Source organism: Astatotilapia calliptera, chromosome 16 (genome assembly GCF_964374335.1).
Source record: "Astatotilapia calliptera chromosome 16, fAstCal68.1, whole genome shotgun sequence".
In the NCBI taxonomy this organism is placed as follows: Eukaryota; Metazoa; Chordata; class Actinopteri; order Cichliformes; family Cichlidae; genus Astatotilapia; species Astatotilapia calliptera.
This window is the reverse complement of record NC_137437.1, coordinates 27,731,101-27,750,225: the sequence shown is the minus strand read 5'-3', so window position 1 is coordinate 27,750,225 and position 19,125 is coordinate 27,731,101. Positions and strand designations below refer to the sequence as shown.

Below are 19,125 nucleotides of genomic sequence, written 5' to 3'. Positions count from 1 at the left end.
AATAATCATATGATGAAACTGAACTCCTGTAATGAAAAACCAGACCTAATTGTAATCAATGCATCTCGATTGTACGATATTGAATAAAATAATGAAAGGCACTGTGTACTGATAAGACTCCTTCACTCTGCAAACTTAAACGAAGGATCTGCAAGACTTCCTCTGTTTACTCTGTGTTGTTTGTTCACTGGGTGAATCCTATGGTTTGTTACTGGGGAGCTATCTGTCCTCGTGCACGTTTACGGAGAGCGAAATGTTTCATTTTGAGAAATAAGAGTGTGAGCAACATGTGCTGAATACCAGAAAGTGGTCTTCCTTTTTGGTTTGAGCGGGTTAGAAGGAGGAGAGTGATCAGTTACCTAAAGAGGCGTAGGACCCTGGTGGAAGAGCAGCTGCAGAGCTGAACGGCGAGGAGGCGGGAACAGTGGACAGACGAGACTTGGCGCTGGAGGCGGCGTTTACGTCGATGTCACTGCGGGAGCGTTGGAGGGATCCTGGAGTGGACGGCACCCTGGATCCCACAAGCTTACCTGTGGCAACACAGAGATGTTACTGTATCATGGCTACCTTATGATGCTTTTACATTTTCCAGTTTCAGGATCCATTTTCTACACTCAGATGGAAGCATGGCTGAACTTCGAAAGCACTTAAACTGAGTTTAAAAGCCAGATTCTGACATCTTTGTTGAATTCTTGTACTCCTTTTAAATCCGTTTTAATTCTTGTGCAAAAAGCTCTGTACTAGCTGTTGTAAAACACTCTGCAACCAACTGTGAACTAAATGTTCTTCTTGCTTTCTTTAGGTTTAATTTCCACTCCATGCCAACTGCCAGATTCTGCACACATATGTTTTTACAGCACTACATGCATGTTGCACCTAAATAACTTTAATTTTAATTTAAGCTGGTTATGTAGTAGAGGAGGACAGAACAGACAGTTACTAATCAGTACAGAAACATAAAAAACCAGACTATAAGTCGACTTTCAAGGCAGAACAATGTAAATGTAATGTTGGTTGGGGTGGGCATCTACAATAAACCCTTCTGCTGAAATACTGCCACCTTGTGGTGACAGTTTTCAACTGTTTATTTTACTGCTGCAACGTGACTTCCACCATAAATTGAGGTGAATTTAACACACTTAACACAGCTCCGTAATTTAGATGTTTTTCTCTCAACTTGTGCAATCTTTCAGTCTGAGGCATCTTGTATTGATCCTCTAACACCCCATCATCTCTCCACCATCAAGCTCCCCGATTTTAAATCTCAGGAGTTCTTAATCAGCTTGGTCCAGGGGAAATGATAACGTGAAGTGACACAGTGCATGCGACTCAAAATGGAAATGTTCAGTGTATGCATCACTACTGAAACCCAAAGATGATCAGTCTCACTGATCTAAACATAAATCTGTTAAGAGCCAGGGTTCATCATAACCAATGCTCCAATGGGCCACGGCCAGTAAACAGGTTGGGCAGGTTGAATGGCCAACTGCTGGCTTGTCTACTTCAGTGGTCTTTTCACCTCAATAATAGAACGTTTTTTAAGTTATCATTGGCCTGCTTTCATTTTGAAGGAAATCGTTGCTGCAAGACATCATTGTGAGTGCTTTATTTATATTTGTGACTAAAAACAGATGCATTCAGACTGCAGTCAAAGTATTTAATATTCAGCCGCTACAAAAAGGTTGATTTCTGGAGGACCTTCGTCTCTGATGCAGAAATCCTGCTCGCTGGATACACCTCAATCCTCCAATCAGAGTCCTTTTATCAGAGCACCTGATTGATGAGTTTAAAGGTTAAGAGAAGTTTATTTACTGCTGCTTCACCAACCACTCCTTTGTTACCATAGAGAGAGAGAGTAAAGCTGAAGACGTGGATTTCCGCTGCAGAATACTGCTTGTTCACCACTCAAAATATTGAATCAATAAATAATTCCAGCTCTTTAACCTGTGACCTCAGGAATCTGTGCTTTTTGTGAAGCTTTCGATTTGTCTGAAGCCTTTATACAAACTTTATATCCTTTCCACGCTGACGAATCAAATAAAAAGATACTTACTTCTCGTCATGCTTCCTCCAATCACGCTCTTCACAGACAGTGGCCGGCTGGGGGAAGAAAAAAAGACACTTTTTAGAATTTATGTGTATCACAACCTAAGACTCATGATTTATAAAATTAAAATGCGTGGACTCCACTTTGGCGCTATCAAATTCAGGTTCTAGTAAAAGCTTTGACTCATCAGCATCTAAACTGGGATAACCCCAAAGGACAAATGAGTTCAGACTGGAGACCACTGCAGCTGCAGGTCTGATGGGCCGAGCATGAGGTCATTACCCAAGTGCGCTCCACAGGGAGTCTACAAACGGGATTAATGATGGCGATTGATTCACCCACCCGCTGCACATCTGACAGTAATTACCAACATCTTTATCACCATATTCAAAACAGCAGATGCATTAGTGGTTTCATATCACTCAGTGAAATCCAATATGTGTGCTCAAGCTTTGAGGATGCAGGGACACGAGTGCTTCCAGCAGGAGGAGGAGAGTAGGAGCCAAAGAGCAGCGCGGTTCTTACTTCAGACTCTCCTGCGAAGACGACGAGGACCGGTCTGACTGGGGCAGAGACACGATGCTGTCTGAGCTCTTCAGGTGAGACTGGAGGGCCTTCTGATAGGTGGCCTCCAGCGCCTGGAAAAGATGTTCTGCCTCCCGGCTGTAGTGGCCGTGAAAGCCCCAGTAGCACCTACAGGGTGGAAAAAAAAAGAAGAGGCAGTGTAGTGAAAAACAAAAAAACAAACTAAACTTTCTCATTGAATTTTAAGACAGGACACTTACTTTCTAGCGATGGATCTGGCTTCAGAGTCAGCATCGTGGATTCCTTTCTTGATGGTCTCAGTGAGAACTGCCACGTGCCTGGGATAGTAAGGAAACATTGCAAGGAGAAACGGTTAAGACAGAAACGAGCAGTACTGATGATGTGGAGCACAAACAGCTCTCAGGGGAGTTCCTCGTTCCTCTCCTCTCTCCTAGAGTTTGAATCCTCTGCTGATCCACAGGGAATGTAGCCACCCGTGGGGCTTTTCACTCGCTTTTTAAAGTCCCCGCTGCGGTTGCCATGGTTACATATAGGGCAAGCAGGCCCCTTGATGATGATGATGATGATGATGATGGCTCGCTCAGGAGTCATCAATTTAACGGGCCTCATCAGTGGCTCAGCGAGCCAGCTCAGCTAACTGCAAATGCTCAACAACCTAAATGTCATCATGAGAGAGTAGAAGAAGAAGCTGCATGCACGTCTGCGCCTCAGCAGAATGCATGCACGCACACACACACACACAAACACACTCTCCTATATAGTATGCTTCCAGGAGGAAACAGCAGACTAGCTCACCTTTCCAGTGTATTGGTGTGCCACTCCTGCAGCATGAGGTCGAGAAACTCGTAACAGCGTCTGGAAAGAAATTAAAGTTTATATGAATACGTCTTTAACCTTTTACACCTTATACTTTTTTACACCTTTGGTCACTGAGATTCGAACCTGTCTGACATTTTTAGTAAATGCACCTATGGTATTTATTTGTAAATTCTACATCACCCCGTTCTCGAGTTAATACATTCACAAAGTTAGGTGTCCATGCCACCCACCCGGAGGGGTAACAACAATACCCCGACAGCCCTTTAGGGCTGAGGAGTAAAATGTATAACTGCAAAGTAATTCAGAGTATTTATCCATTCATTATTCATTTCACTGGATTTAAAGTAAACAATAACCTTTCTCTTTCTGTGGCTGAAGCTCCGACTTAAACATGAACTCTCATGCCCTCAAAAATTATCTAAAAAAAACCCAGCGGCATTAATGACTGCATTATATATATATATATATATATATATATATATATATATACACATACATATATACATATACATACATATTAGGGGTGCAACGATATTCGTATCGATATTGAACCGTTCGATACAGTGCTTCGGTTCGGTACGCATATGTATGAACAATACAACATTTGTAATTTCTTTTATCAATTTTCCTTCTGACGATGCTGTCTGTGTTGAGCGCTCAGTGAATCTGTGTTCGACTACTCCGCCTAGGCTGCACTGTCGAGCACAGATCCACTGAGCGCTCAACACAGACAGCATAGTCAGAAGGAAGAGCACAGGGCACCTCCCCCACCCTCATTCAGTTCTGGCGTTTGGAATTATTTTGGTTTTCATGTGACGAAGGTAAGCGAGTCATGGACTAAAGTAAAACAGTATGTTGGATGTGCCATGCAATGCTCAATTACATTGGTGTGAACTAGTGTGTTAGCGCAGTTAGCTCGTTAACGTGTTGGCCGTCTAGCCCCATGCACGGAGCGATCGGCGGTAGCTCGTTAAAGGAGATTTGCCGTGTTGTGGCGTTAAGGTCATTTCAACGAGATTAACCTGAAAGCACTAGTGGGAACACAACGAATATGACTGCACATTTACGCCGACATCATCCTAGTGCAAAGACAAGTGGAAGCAGAAAAAAAAAAGCAAGCATGCTACTAACTTTAGCCGAGTCATTTAGACAGCTGTTAGCACATGATTCTCCTTATGCTGCTGAGAATATAGCCCAGAAGAAGCGTATAGTATAGCTTTTATTTTGGAAAGAGCCATTTCTCTGTAATAAACTCTCTTTTCCAAAGATGAGTGATTCCGCAATCAGATACAGGGCTTGCAATATCGCTAGCCCGACGTCCTGGAGCTAGCGATTTTTTCAGTCGGGCTACCAAAATCTATCTCTGCCCTGCCCGTCGGGCTATTGTAGGAAAAATATATGTCAATGCTTTTGCATTCTTTCAGAAATGTAGCTGGGTAATTATGTCATTGGCATCGGTGAGCCACTGTCAATATGTGACATATTGAAATCGCGTTTGAATTTGCGCTTGTTTTTTTGCTTTCACTTTGCAATCCTGTGAACTGTGTATAGAGAGCTACAGCACTGATCTGTGAGTGATGATAATTTGTGCACCAATTCCTCTGACATCGTCTTATTAATCGTTAGCTTACTATGCAAACATGACAAGTGAAATCTCCCGCAGCAAGCTTAAACATGTGAGAGGTTGATCGCGCAGAGAATCGCTGAGCTTATGTGAGTGAGTGTGTAAAAGCATTTCAGTTCTGCTGAGCCAAATAAGACAGGTCAGGGTGAAGAAGTGACAGCCAAAGAAAAGCTTACCACAAAACGGAGAAGTTATGACAAATCAGACTATGAGGCAAAAAGAAAGTGCAGCTTTATGGTTTCATGGACAAAAGAATTTCTGTGGCTGCAATATGACGAGCTAAATAACCAGGGCTGCACATAAGTGGTCCGCAGGTGCGCATTCGCTGTCAAAATAAAAAACACGCACAAGGGTTAGGGTTAAATTTAAAAACTGTACTTTTGAGTTAAAATATATATTTATAATTTTAATAAATGACAAATTAAAAATGCATGAACACTTTTTTGTATCGAAAAAATATCGAACCGTGACACCAAAGTATCGAACCGAACCGTGAATTTTGTGTATCGTTGCACCCCTAATATATATATATATATATATATATATATATATATATATATATATATATATATATATATATATATATATATATATATATATATATATATATATATATATATATTTTAATGCCTCTGAAAGTAAATTCATTTTAATGACTAAAAGTTAAAAGAAAAGATATATAATGAAATTTTACTATTGACATATTATTATACATTTTAACATTAACAATTTAAGTACTAGCCTACTAGCAAGCAACTCTTTTCTTTTTCTTTTAAAGCACTTCGCCCTCAGACTGCTGGCTTACTTGTGGTTCCTAGAGCATTTAAAAGTAGGATAGGAGGCAGAGCCTTCAGCTTTCAGGCTCCTCTTCAGTGAAACCAGCTCACAGTTTGGATGTGTATATGTGTTTGTATATTTACACACACATACGTAAAGTGGCTTTTTGATATCTATTTTGTTTTTATCTGATTACTCCCCGTTCTTGAGTTTTTACATTTTCTCTTTTTTTCCTAAATTTTTCTTTCTTTTTAATCTTGATTTATTTTTCCCTAAATGAAAATCAAGTTTATTGGAAAACAAATAAGAAAACTGAAATTCTTGTCTTTTATTTTTAACTTGCAGCTGGTGTGTTTTATTTTGAAAGGCATTCTTACCGTCTGACTGCGACTGATTTGGAGGTGCAGTTACTGGTGATGATGGGGATGAGCCGTGGGTAATGTGTGTGCTGGGAGAGAAGAAAATGTCAGGAGGGATTATTTCTTCTGACAGCTCTGCGAGGATCAGTTATTTGCATGCAGTAATGCTCTGAGATCACTCACCCTGAGGATGAGACGGATGACGGCCATCCCGGACGTGGCCATGACTTTGGCACTGTTGGGCACGAGATTCAGCAGGGTTGGCATGACGCTCTCGGCCGCGTGGTCAAACTTGTTACCGAGAATCGATGACAAATATCTGGCAGAAAGAAAGAAATGGTTACAATGCAAAAAGCTTTCAAAGACAAACTGACAGATTGGCAGAAATACAGAGAAGTGAGTGAGGGATGATGGGAAACGTCTGCGTTGTGTTGGCATTAAGAGGGATGATAGGATACATGTAGGTCTCATCTATTCATCAGCCTCCTGCTCTTTCAGTGCCTCTCTGCTCTGTTCCACCTCATCAGGGCCGGATTAAACTCGGGATGATGGATGTTTGTAAGTCCAGAGTGATGCTGCAAGACTGGTTTTCATTAGCTTAAGCTTTTCACTGTATAACCTCATCAGTTACGGATCCATGTTAATGTCAGCGCTGCTAATCAAAGCCATTAGAAGCACGTTGATCAATGAGTAAAAACTGAATGACTCTCATTACGGAGCCCTAATCCAGAGAGAAACCCATGAAAATGACATGAAATGCAATCACTTGTGATTTAATGAATCATCCTGACATGTACTCTGCTCATCTGGTCACACCCTGATGACAAAATATTCAGTAAAGATGAACTAAAAGTGAGCCTTTATAGGCAAAGGTTTCAATTAGACACTTAAACCTCTTGTTTTGTCATACTGACAGTTTCACAGCTGAAAAAAAAAACTATCTGAAGATTAGACTATGCACTTCACTATCAGGTATACTGACAGGGCGGTCATAAACATAATCAGACCAATTGAGCCCAGCCAGGCAGAGAAATCTAAGCAGTGTCTCATGCAGAAAGCTTCTGATCTTAAGGTTTTTTGTAAAAACCCCTCTGCAAACATTAATAAAAGCTGTCACCACTGAGGCGATCGTGACTCAAGAGTTGGCAGCTCGTCTTGTAATCGGAAGCTTGCCGGTTCGAGCCCCAGCTCGGACAGTCTCGGTCGTTGTGTCCTTGGGCAAGACACTTCACCCGTTGCCTACTGGTGGTCATTACCGGTGGCGCCAGTGTCCGGCAGCCTCGCCTCTGTCAGTGCGCCCCAGGGCAGCTGTGGCTACAATGTAGCTTGCCATCACCAGTGTGTGAATGGGTGGATGACTGAATGTAGTGTAAAGCACTTTGGGGTCCATAGGGACTAAGTAAAGCGCTATACAAATACAGGCCATTTACCATTTATCATTTACCACAAGGTGGCAGCGTTATACCAGAAAGTCAAATCATGTTTACAAACTCAAAGTGTTTTCCAATCGAGGCAAACAGATCAAAACACCAGTTTTACAACAATAAAACAAGACTCGAATAAATACAAAAGCATAAATAACAATAAACACTGTAAAAATTAATAAGCATTAATTGTTTATAAAGTTTTTGAAAAACCCTTTCAGATGCTCATTCAGATGCAGTCGCCAATGCAGATGGAGTCGCATGTTTAACTTGGGAGATGTTTGTGTTGCTGGATGCACTTCCTGACACAACCTTGTTTGTTTGGGCCTGGGGCTGACACTCAGAGCACATATGATTCCTGAAGCTGGGACTGGGTCTCCTCCCGCTCTTAAACCAGGGATGTTCACGCATAAAAGCATTGTTAATTACCCTCAGGCTTTCATTTTATTTAACTAATTATTTTATTATTAAAATAAATTAATTGTTACACATTTAGATTATAAAAAGATCATTTAAAAAAATCTGCTATGACAGGAAAACCAATCAACTCAAAGAAGAGAAAGAAAAAAAGCTAATTCAGTTTTTCTGTCATTTACTTAGAGTTCTTTTTCTTGCCATCCAGGGTTTAAGGACAACTATGTTTAATTTTTTAAGGTACATATTATTAATACTGTTTTTAAAAAGTCTTCAATTAACTACAGCTTTAACAGAATTTGAAGAAACAACAGCTGCAGTGAGTCAACCAGGGAAATAATAAGAAGAATTCAAAAAGGAGGTCTCTGAAAGAAATGGGAAAAGAAAAAGAAAAACAGCAGCTCACTCACTGGTATAATTCTGCTTCCTGGTGGTGAACGTTTCAGAAAACAATTTGCAGGTGACTGATTACAGCAGGTACTTATACCTAATGGCCAGTTGACAATTTACATAGGTGCCAGCTTGCCAAAGGGTCTGAGTCAGCCCACTGGATGGGTTTACACAGCATGAAATAAATCTTCATGTGCATATTATAACAACAACAGACTCGATGTATGTGGAAAAACTGAGATGTTGTTGAAATCTCACTTATTTGTCTGAATACATGTCATTTCATCTGTTCATCATCTGTTTTTTTAAATGTTAAATTATTCTATAAAATTGTTCCCAGACATATGTTGATGTTGCAGGTGGTTAAGGGTGTTGCAAGGCTTCTAAAATCTCAGTCAGTAAAGTCTTCTTGTCTTACCCCAGCGTGATGCAGGCCTCTCGGACCACCTGGGAGCGCAGGTCTTTAGCTGACAGCTTGAAGGAAGCCTCAAGAAGTCGAAGCTGCTGAGGGAAACCTTCATAATCAGTGGCCCCCGCCAACATGAGGGAACGGACCTTCTTCAGCTACAGAGGAATGAGAAAAGAGAAAAAAAATGTCATGATCAAATATATATTACCTATCATCTTTATATGTAAGTGTGTGTGTGTTTTAAAGAGGACACATGTGCTTCCAGAATCTCACCGCAACCACTCGGTGCTCCCAGTCATGTTTGTCATCAGACAGCACTTCTCTGATCTTGGTCAGCTGGTCCTCGAGCTCTCTGTTAGAGTAGATCTGTGCACAACGGGACAGGAAGGGAAGCCACAATATTAGCAGGACTTATTTCAATATGGTGCACCAAAGTGACTGACCCCAAATCACCAGACTGTGCAGTTCCTCTAATGTCCACTAGAGGCTCAGGCAGTGAATCAGTCCCCACGTTATTAAAATGTCCAACTTTACAGCAGAAATAAACATGTTTACAGACTGATACAAAGACTGTTTTGGTGCAATGTTTTAATCAAGGCTTAAAGTTTGCATTGTCGGGGGCGTGGCTGTAGCTGCTAACTGCCTGTGAGGCTTTACCTCAGTTAATTGGAGTCCCTGAACTGGAGCTCTGCAAGGTGTTTGTGCTGTTGGAGCCTTTTGAAACATTTTTAAAGCAATAATCTGATTACTCTAGATAACCAGATAACCAATTAGCTAGCATTAACTGCCTTCCTACCCCACCCTTTTGTCTCAGTGCAGCCAAGAGCAATAAAGCTAGAATTATATCAGTTTTTTAAATGCTGTCTGTTTTGATTAAACATCCAGGTGGTGTGAGATGAAACATCGTGGATTCATTAAAGTCAATCTGACATGACATCCAGAAATCATGAACGCCTTTAAGTCATGTGGAAGTAGTTTTAAGGCACTTCATGATTCAGCTGTTCAGGTATTTTCAATAAAGCCAAGAATCCCAACCACATGATGATAGCACAGGTTGCTATCATCATGAGATGGACCAAGTATTTTGGACCATCACACAGGTGTGGACCAATTACCTCTAACACTCCTAAAGCCACACCCTCTGGGAAGGCTAACTACCATCATACTAAAGCAAGGTTTCATATGGAGAATGTGGCCAGCTCACCTGGACCGAGGGCACGTCTTCAAAGGCTTTAATGAAATCCTCTTCATCAACAGCACCAGCAGCAGCTTCTTTACCTTTGAAAAATATACATAAGGCATTTTAAATGGTATTCAACAGCATCTTTTAAACTACGAATTTGACCAAAGAACAGAAGCCTTGGTTCAGTCATTAACAACCTGCTCTCAATGCAAGCACATCTATGACAAACGAAAAACTGCCGTCAAACAAAGATTTCTTTCTAAAACATAACGAATCGCCAGCCAACAGAGCTCGGCTGCCTGAGGGTAAACTGTTATGACCCAGGGTTAAACTAAAATGTGAATAACTGTTCATTAAATCAGAACAAATAGTGACTTTCAGCGGCAGATTATTTATTCCCAGCACTGAGCTGAGCTTGAACCTCTCCCTCACCCGTGGGCTTTGGCGTGGTGGCTGAGCTGGGTCTTCTGACAGAGCTCACTACAGTCCTCCTGCCACTGGGTGGTGCTTTGGAGGAGGAGGAGGAGGACCGGCCTCCGTCCACAGAGTCCTCATCCTCAAAGTTCTTATCTGCAAAAAAGAAGAAGAAGAAATGAGAAAGGGTGTAGGTGACTTAGGCTTTCAATATAGGCTGGCTGACTGTGAGAATTATTTCCCGTAAGGATCAATAAAGCACCGTTCAGTCATCGTTCAGAGGCTGAAATCATTCTCTTAAGTGTTAAACAGCCCTGAGTCATTGCTGCGTTGGATAACCTCTCAGGGGGGAGAGTGCAACACGGGCAATCTGTCAGGTGGTGTATGTATCTGTGCACGTTTTAATCATTCCATCCATCTGACTCTAATCTGGTTTGGCAGCAGTGCACACATGGCCCCCGGCGTCACCTGCCCAACGTGACCACTCACACGAGGGATTAGCCGGTGGTGATATCCGCCAGCTGAGGCACGGAGATAAAGGCGGTGTTTGCAGCCATGATCATGACCGCTGTCTGAGGACATTTAGAGACATTAACTTGCTGTTTAGGAATCAGGTTTGTGCCTTGTCTTTTATTTGTGGAGCCACGTATAATAAACTGATACATAAAATAGAAGCTTCATCCGCACAAGCTGCTCCCTGCATGAAAATCATCATCATGACCAAGAAATACAAAACATGACAGGGACAAAAAGGCAACAGGTTGGCAGACATGAGACGCACAGAGCCAGAGAGAGCAGAGCAATAACAGACAGACAGGAAGCTGTGCAGGGCGAGACGAGCGCGGCGAGGATGAAAATGAGGACAGATAAATGCATCGTTCTTACGAGGGCAGATTTTCTTGCACATCAGCTTCCTCAGCATGTCTCGGCAGCAGCCTCTAACACACACTCTCGCTTTCTTCAGGCATCTCTGTCGAATGGATTGTGTGTGGCTCCGGCACACTCCCAGACAAACCAGCCCTCTCCCTGAGGTGTGTGTGTGTGTGTGTGTGTGTGTGTGTGTGTGTGTGTGTGTGTGTGTATGTGTCACAGTAACATCACTGCTGATGCTGTTGGACTAAAGGCTCTAAAAACAGGGAGGGGTCTGAGGTTATGAAGCATTTTGTATTTACTGAGCACAGTTCCTGTACGATGACCACACTGTCGTGTTTAAATGCAGTTTCTCAAAAAGAAGTCAATAATGATGAAGCTTTATCTGCTGCTTATCGAAATGCAGGTCTCGGGGGAATCAGAGATGCTCAGACCTTCTTTATCCAGCCTCGTCCTCCAGCTTGTCTGAAGTGTTCATAAGCCAGCCGTAGAGCAGGGCGATATGGCCAAAAATATTTATCACGATATATATTTGAAAATTTGCGATAACGATATAACCGACGATATAATTGATGCGAGACAAAATACAACTCCACAACATTACTAGCGCAAAAAGACAACCTTCCATTTATTTTCACTTAAACAAGAAGCTGGTTTTTATGTACATTAAAGCTTTATAAAAATGTAACAGTGCAAATGCAAATTCCTTGCTGAAAGTTTAACCAAAAGGCATTTCCAGTAGAAATGGGCTGACATATCCTGAGCATAACCATGTATAATATCCACTGAAGTTAAAAAGAGGTGCTTTGCAACATTAAACTGCAGTGTGCAGTACGTATTTTTCGGACCATAAGGTGCACGGGATTATAAGGCACATTAAGCGAAACAAAGCAGTCCGATAAATCAAACTTTATTAAACTCGTTCTTCTTGCTTCCTCCACTTCTGTACCATTGATTCCTTAATGTTGAATTCTCTGGCAGCTGCTCTATTCCCATGTTGCTGCAGTATATTAATGACTAACCTCGTATTGTGGATGGATTATCTCAGTTGTTCTCCTGACTGAAGTTTGGTCCGTTTACAGCATCCTGCCATGCGATTGCATTTGTCTCTAACCATGAAGAACCTTCACGTTAACTTTTATAAGTGGAAAAGTGTTAGTGTTGGTCCTCCAGCTTCACTGTTTATGTTATGCTAACATAGCTGTGTCGCTAGCGATCACGTAGCACATCATTATATACCAGCTAGCCCAACTTCAGTAACCCTACAAACGTCACTGCTGTTTAGTTTCCTGTCTTCATTTATGTTGGAAGTGATAGCAGAGCTGTACGTTTGAATTTTTTCAGAAATCTCTCAGTCAGAACATGCTATATCATGCTTAGGTAACTAGCGAAACTAGCGAGCTAACTTCCGCTAGCTTCCTGCTAACTTCTAACTCCGTTAAATGTAATAACTTTTGTTTTCATGGATGCCTGGAAGTTAAACTTTATAGTTACACCTGGTAAAGCAGCAATGCTGATCGTTTTATTAAAGATGAAAGAATTTAGACAGTTTTTAACTCTAAGTGATGCTGCAGTGTTGTTTGACCTGGAGGGTTCGGACTTTAGGACCCAGATTACTCCCAGATTTAAGAGCATCTTAGTCCGACAAATATGACAATAACAACGGCCGCTTGCATGTTCTGCAAAAAAATGTGCTTTGTTGTGTATCTGACGGACAAACACCAAACCAGTTCCACATCACGGAAGTTGCACCATTTTTACAAACCAATTCTGGTTCATCTGTTTCACTCAACAATCGGCCATGTGCGTATGAAAACAAAGGCACTGCGCATGCGCGTTTTACTCCCATTCTATCACGATATTTCATTTTCCTATCGTTGCCTAACATTATACCGGTATTACCGTGAACGGTATAATATGGCCCAGCCCTAGCCAGCCGATAGATATTTCTTTCCCTGGGAGGTTGGAGGCATCCTGGCCAGTAGCCCAAAGCACCTCGCTTTTTGATGTGGAGGACAAACCCCTCCTGTATGCCCACGTTCTTCACCCTCTCTAAGAGACACTCTCCAGAGGAAGCTCCTTTCTACTGCTTGTATCGGTGATCTCATCCTTTGTCACTGCCCACACCTCGTGTCCATAGGTGAGGGTCGGAATGTAGATCACCAGTAAATCAATAGCTTCTCTGTGGCCCTCTGCTCTCTCTTCACCACAATAGACCAGCACAGCATCCTCATCACTGCAGACTGTCTCTCAATTGCTTACTCGACTCTCAACCCACTCATGATCAAGACCCCTGAGAAACACAGCCTTAGCTCTGTGATTTAGCTCAGCCAATTCTCATCCCAGCCGCTTTATACTTGACTGAAAAACAAAACAAAAAAACAACACAATGTGAGCTGGAAGTCGAACTGACACGTCACCCAGAACACAGATGATGAACACAACGTCTCAAAGAGCCAAGATGTGATCCTGGGTCCATGGAAGTGTGCACTTTAGAGTAAAATAACCAGTACAATCCACACACGAGGTGCAACCAAAGAAGCTCGGTGGGTGCTGAGAAAAGACGTGCAGATGCTATTCGCTCTCTATTCTCTATCGATCGATCTCTATGTGGCTAAACCTCTCAAACAATGAAAAGCCATTAGCTTACTGTAAACCCTTACTTTGCTGCCTGTAAAAAAAAAAAAAGACGCACCCCCACGTGCACCTGATATTGGGATTCTCCGTCCCACAAATGCTGCAGGTTGAGTTCCGTTTTGTATTATTGAGGCCCAGAAACACGTGGGGCTGCAGACCCACAGGGCAGATTCAAAGTGTGATGCTGTGGCTCAAAGCTCTGAGCTTTGCAACGACCTACACGTGACAATTATACACTTACTCTGATAACTTATGCCCCACTTGCTCCAAATAACATTAACACACCCAAGAGAGGCCAATACAGCCATATCAGACACAACATAACATAACGTATTAAATCTGCAGTAAAGTGTCTGCTGTAGACATTCATGAATTTAAACTTTGTGATTAAATTCATTATTTTCTTTCCAAAATGTTGGACACTACAAAGACACCTGTGTACACACCTTTTAGGCCAATTTAATATCAAAAGGGTTGTTAGTAAATATGGCCCTATATGGACTTTCTTTCCTTGAGACCATGAGACAAAAGCCCCCTAATCAGTTGCCTGAACCACCCTAACTGACTCCTTTCATCTGTTTGGATTTATTTTTGTTTCTAGAACAGCTCTTTTAGGTATGATCCTTGCAATCCATCACACCACTGTTAGAAAGTCTGATTAAGTGGCCAAGCTGCTCATCAGCGCATCTATTTTTTTTCCATGTTAAAGGAAGTAATCAGTTATCAGACGTCATCCGTAGGCCAGCAAAACCAATAGCCAATCACCTAAACACTCGCCCCCTCGCCTCTTCGTAAAGGCTAACAGCTCGCACACCTAAGCAGAAAGCACAGCGCCCGACCACACAGATGAGAGTATTGATCACAGCTGTCAGACCAGCTGGATTGTGTGTGTGATTTATCCAGGGAGCAATTAAAGCGGCATGCAACATGAGATGAGCAGTTCTCTCTCTCACACACACACACACACACACACACACACACACACACACACACACACACACACACACACAGAAGAGTGTGTGCCACAGCCTGAGGCGGGTCATTAGAGCATCTGAAGGTAAGTGAGTGGTGACAGCAGCAATCAGCCCACAAGCCTCTGGACATCACCTCCATCTTCCTGTAAAGGTTTCATCACTTGTAACAGGCGGAGGTCGTGAGGGACGTCAGCAGTTTAATGTTTTGGGTTTTTTTGTCAGACTAAAACTGTTTGTTCAGTTTCTCATCGATCTTTACACAACTGTGATAAAACACAACACTGGTTACAAGTACTCTGGAAATGTATCAAAAGTATCTGCTGTAGCTGTGAAAGTAAAGCAGGTTTAACACCTCTGTGTTTTATCATCACAGCAAAGCAAAGACGCAACCACACACGTGAGAAATACATTTCATGAGAAAACAACAACAGTTTATCTGCAGGGGAGAAACAGCAAAAATACTAATCATGTGACTTTAAAAGGGGCCAAGATCTGCATCCATATTACGTTTTTATTTCATCTTAAATTCACTTAAGTATCAGTTAGTTTCCAGCGTGGGTAAGAGAAGAAATGAAAGCAGGGACAGAGAGCAGGTTTGTGTGGGACAGGTCGGGAATTTTGCTTTGCAGAACTTAAAAACAGACACATTTGAATTCTGCAGGTTTGGCAGTAATCATGTCAAGGAGAGGAATACTGCATTTTATCTGAACTCACTAAATGCAATAAGCCTGAAAGGAAGAACTGTAATGAGTGCATCTTTCTAATTTTCTAGTCTTATAATGTCCACTCTACGACCCACAGTGATACAGTTTCTTTGGATAAAAGCTAAACACTGCAGTGTGGACTGTTGAATGTTGATAATTAAAATAGGGGATATTTTCTCAATGGGATAAAAAATGCTGTGCACTCCCACATAAGAAAAGGGACACTTGGTATACCCCACATCCAGCGCGAGTAACAACGCGATTACATCACCTCCTTCTGAATGGGTGTGTTTTAACCAAATTAACTGCATTTTTTTTTTTTTTAATTTTGTAGACACATATTCTCATTTCAGTTTTCATTTCTTATTTCACTGTATTAACTCGTTAGTGTTGTTTAACCCCCTCTGAAAATAAAGGTGCAAATCCTGTTGTTTGAGGACTGAGAGGTGTGCTGCCTTTTCTGTCCACTAGGTGTCAGGATACACTGTGGGTGCAGTGCACAGTGGAGCTGTCAGAGCTGGCAATAGTAATCTGCATGAAGCCCAGATTTATATAACAGCGAGGATCTTTTTATACAAACAGAAGAAAAGCTCAGGGGAACGGGGGATTAACTGAAAGTTTAGCTCAGGAAAATTCTCTAAATCAAGGACAGAGGGAGGGCCTCTTGCTATCCCACCAGCTCGCTCGGTTTTCTTCTTCACCTTTTTGTCCCTTGGTACCCCCTAAGGGAGCCCAGAAGAGTCCATCAGGGATCTTCATGAGGCCCAAGGCGGTGTCTCCATCACTCACTGCAGCAGTTTAGCTGGTGTTATATAAGACAGCTGACTGGTGATCAGTGTTATATCATAATAAAGACTTCCTATGTTTTCCTAAAACAACAGAGGAGGATTTTTTATTTTTTATTTAAAAAAAAAAAAATCACCTTCTGCCTGCAAATTATGTGCTGATGAAATCTGATGTTTACCATCTCCTGAGATTTGCACAGTGTCCCATTTTATTTTAGACCTCATGACTTCTGTTCATACCCGTTTGTTACAGACGGGATTTGATCCGTCAAATTTCGAACAGAAAACTGAGCTTCTTAGAACCACCGAGCAGGAAGGAGCTCACGTCCCTGTGAATTTCTTAGCTGACAACAATCAACATGTGATCAGTTCACCTATAAATCTGTTTGTTCTTGTCTTTGTATGACTGAAAGAAAAGTTATGGAAATATAAAACAAAACCAGATTAAGAATTATAAAAATAAACACGGAATAAATTAATTTGAGGTAAAAAATGAACATAAGACGATAATCTAAATAAAAATAATTAGTAAATGAAATTATAATTACAGGAAAAAAAAAAATCCTAAAACATTTGACCCCCCCTTTTTTAAGGTGAATAAATACTGAAGTAAATTAAGACAATTATCAGCATTAAATTAATTGTTTTGGTTCACATTAACAGCTGATTTATTTCTCTTTATTTTTTAAATACTGCCAGCAAAAAAAAACAACCCCCCCCCAAAAAACACACTCAAAAAGGCCACTCACATACACTCCTCTTGTGGTGTTCAGGTTGTTTTTTTTTGGCGCTATTTAATGAAAATCTGTCATTTTTTATCACTTCCTGTCCAACAGGATGGTGTGGGCAGTCTGACACAGTGGTCTCATTACTTCAGTGAGCCTGTGGCTACACATGTCTGTCTCTTTCACTAAAACTGTTTCCCCTGGTGTCACCCTGCTTTCAGGGTAGACAAAAAGCACAAAGAGAATTATCGATCACAAGTCCAATGAGCAACGAACACCTACTTTTATAATCCACTGTGGTGATGAGAAAAAGATCCACCTCACTGTCTGTCCCAGTGTTAAGACTCACTTTGTGCAGTCTTTGTTTCCCTAATAACCTTTTCCTCGGGTTTCTGATTTGCTTTTGATAGCACTTAACTTCATTTTTTGCATTATCACGTTTTTTTTTTTTTAAATGAGAAAGCAGGATTAAGAAGCTAAATCCATACATTACATACAGACATGTAGCCAAATGAGGAAAGAGAGGCCAACAGAGAGTCAGACTAACAAGAAGCCAGAGCTAGGTGAAGTTGTTCAGGCAGATAAACCAGGTCAGAGCCTGAACCACGTCATTCCAGTAAGTGTGCACCTGTAGGAAGCTGCTCAGCACCTTGGGCTTTGACACATGACACAGGATTGGCTCTCAAACATTTGCACATGGCGGCGACCTCACACAATCAATGAGCAAATACTTAAATGATGACTGGCAGGTAGAATCAGCAGAAACGGAGCAGGTTTCATGACCTGATTCGGACTACCAGCACTACAGTTTAATGTGCAGAAGCAAATTTGGTCATATGTTTTATGGACATCCATGACCACCGATGGGTACTAGGGCAGGGCAATATGGCCAAAAATATTTATCACGATATATATTTGAAAATTTGTGATAATGATATAACTGACGATATAACTGACGTGAGACAAAATACTTTACAACTCCACAACTTTATTAGTGCAAAAAAAACAAAAACAAACAAAAAACCCATCAATGTATTTTCACTTAAACAAACAGCTGTTTTCTATGCAAATTCCTTGCTGACAGTTTAACCAAAAGGCATTTCCAGTGGAAACTGGCTGACATATCCTGAACTATAACCATGTGTAATATATCTACAAAACTTAAAAAGAGGTTATACACACACAATACGGTAATACTATGTTGAAGAACAGTACGTATCACTCGGCGAGGCTCCTGACTACGGAAGCCGTAATGCTATGACAATCCATCAAGCGGTGCGGCTTTGTAGCTTATCAAAGTCGTGCTAAAACATTTTTTTACAGATTTTTGAGCGCTGTGTAAGACATAAAAAGTTTGAGGTCAGTAAGCACAACCAGAATTCATACATAAGGCGCACCGGATTATAAGGGGCACTGTCAATTTTTCAGAAAATAAAAGGATTTTAAGAGCGACTTATTTTCCGAAAAACACGGTAATAACGATGGTCCGCTTGCATGCTCTACCAAAAATTGTACTTTGGTGTGTATTTGACGAAAGCCAAACCAGTTCCACACCACTGAAGTTGCACCATTTTTACAAACCAATTCTGGTTCATCCCTTCATTCAACGATCCGCTTTCGCCCTTCTCGTTCTCCGTCGCCGCCATGCTTTTTCTGCCACGTGCGTATGAAAACAAAGGCACTGCGCATGCGCATTTGACCCATATTCTATCACGATATTTCATTTTCTTATCATTGCCTAACATTATACCGGTATTACTGTGAACGGTATGATATGGCCCAGCCCTAATGGGTACCTTTGATGTTTGACTCTGACACTCAGACAGAATTACCACTTAAATGCACTATTCGCCTGGAATACCAGCTTATCCTGCTGACTTGGTAACCCAAATTTGGACAAGCAGAAGAAAATAGATAATAGAAAATGGATATCTATTTTTAAGAGTAAAAGAAAAAGAATCACCAAATGAGAGCAAACTGCATCTACAGCTGAATCCTGCAAACAGATTACATTGGATTTTTCT

The 19,125-nt window shown here is 41.4% G+C and overlaps 1 protein-coding gene across 1 annotated transcript in view; it reads right to left on the bottom strand.

The window, feature by feature from the left end:
• clasp1a (cytoplasmic linker associated protein 1a) overlaps positions 1–19,125 on the bottom strand; it is a 116,937-nt gene that overhangs the window by 37,571 nt on the left and 60,241 nt on the right. The window contains exons 9-19 of the mRNA XM_080290991.1: positions 10,425–10,562; positions 10,014–10,087; positions 9,083–9,175; positions 8,819–8,964; positions 6,356–6,491; positions 6,191–6,261; positions 3,389–3,448; positions 2,833–2,910; positions 2,573–2,740; positions 2,054–2,100; positions 360–530 (exon numbers count right to left, since the gene is read on the bottom strand). Of these exons, the coding sequence (XP_080147117.1) occupies positions 360–530; positions 2,054–2,100; positions 2,573–2,740; positions 2,833–2,910; positions 3,389–3,448; positions 6,191–6,261; positions 6,356–6,491; positions 8,819–8,964; positions 9,083–9,175; positions 10,014–10,087; positions 10,425–10,562 (1,182 nt within the window). The remainder of the gene's footprint in view (positions 1–359; positions 531–2,053; positions 2,101–2,572; positions 2,741–2,832; positions 2,911–3,388; positions 3,449–6,190; positions 6,262–6,355; positions 6,492–8,818; positions 8,965–9,082; positions 9,176–10,013; positions 10,088–10,424; positions 10,563–19,125) is intronic.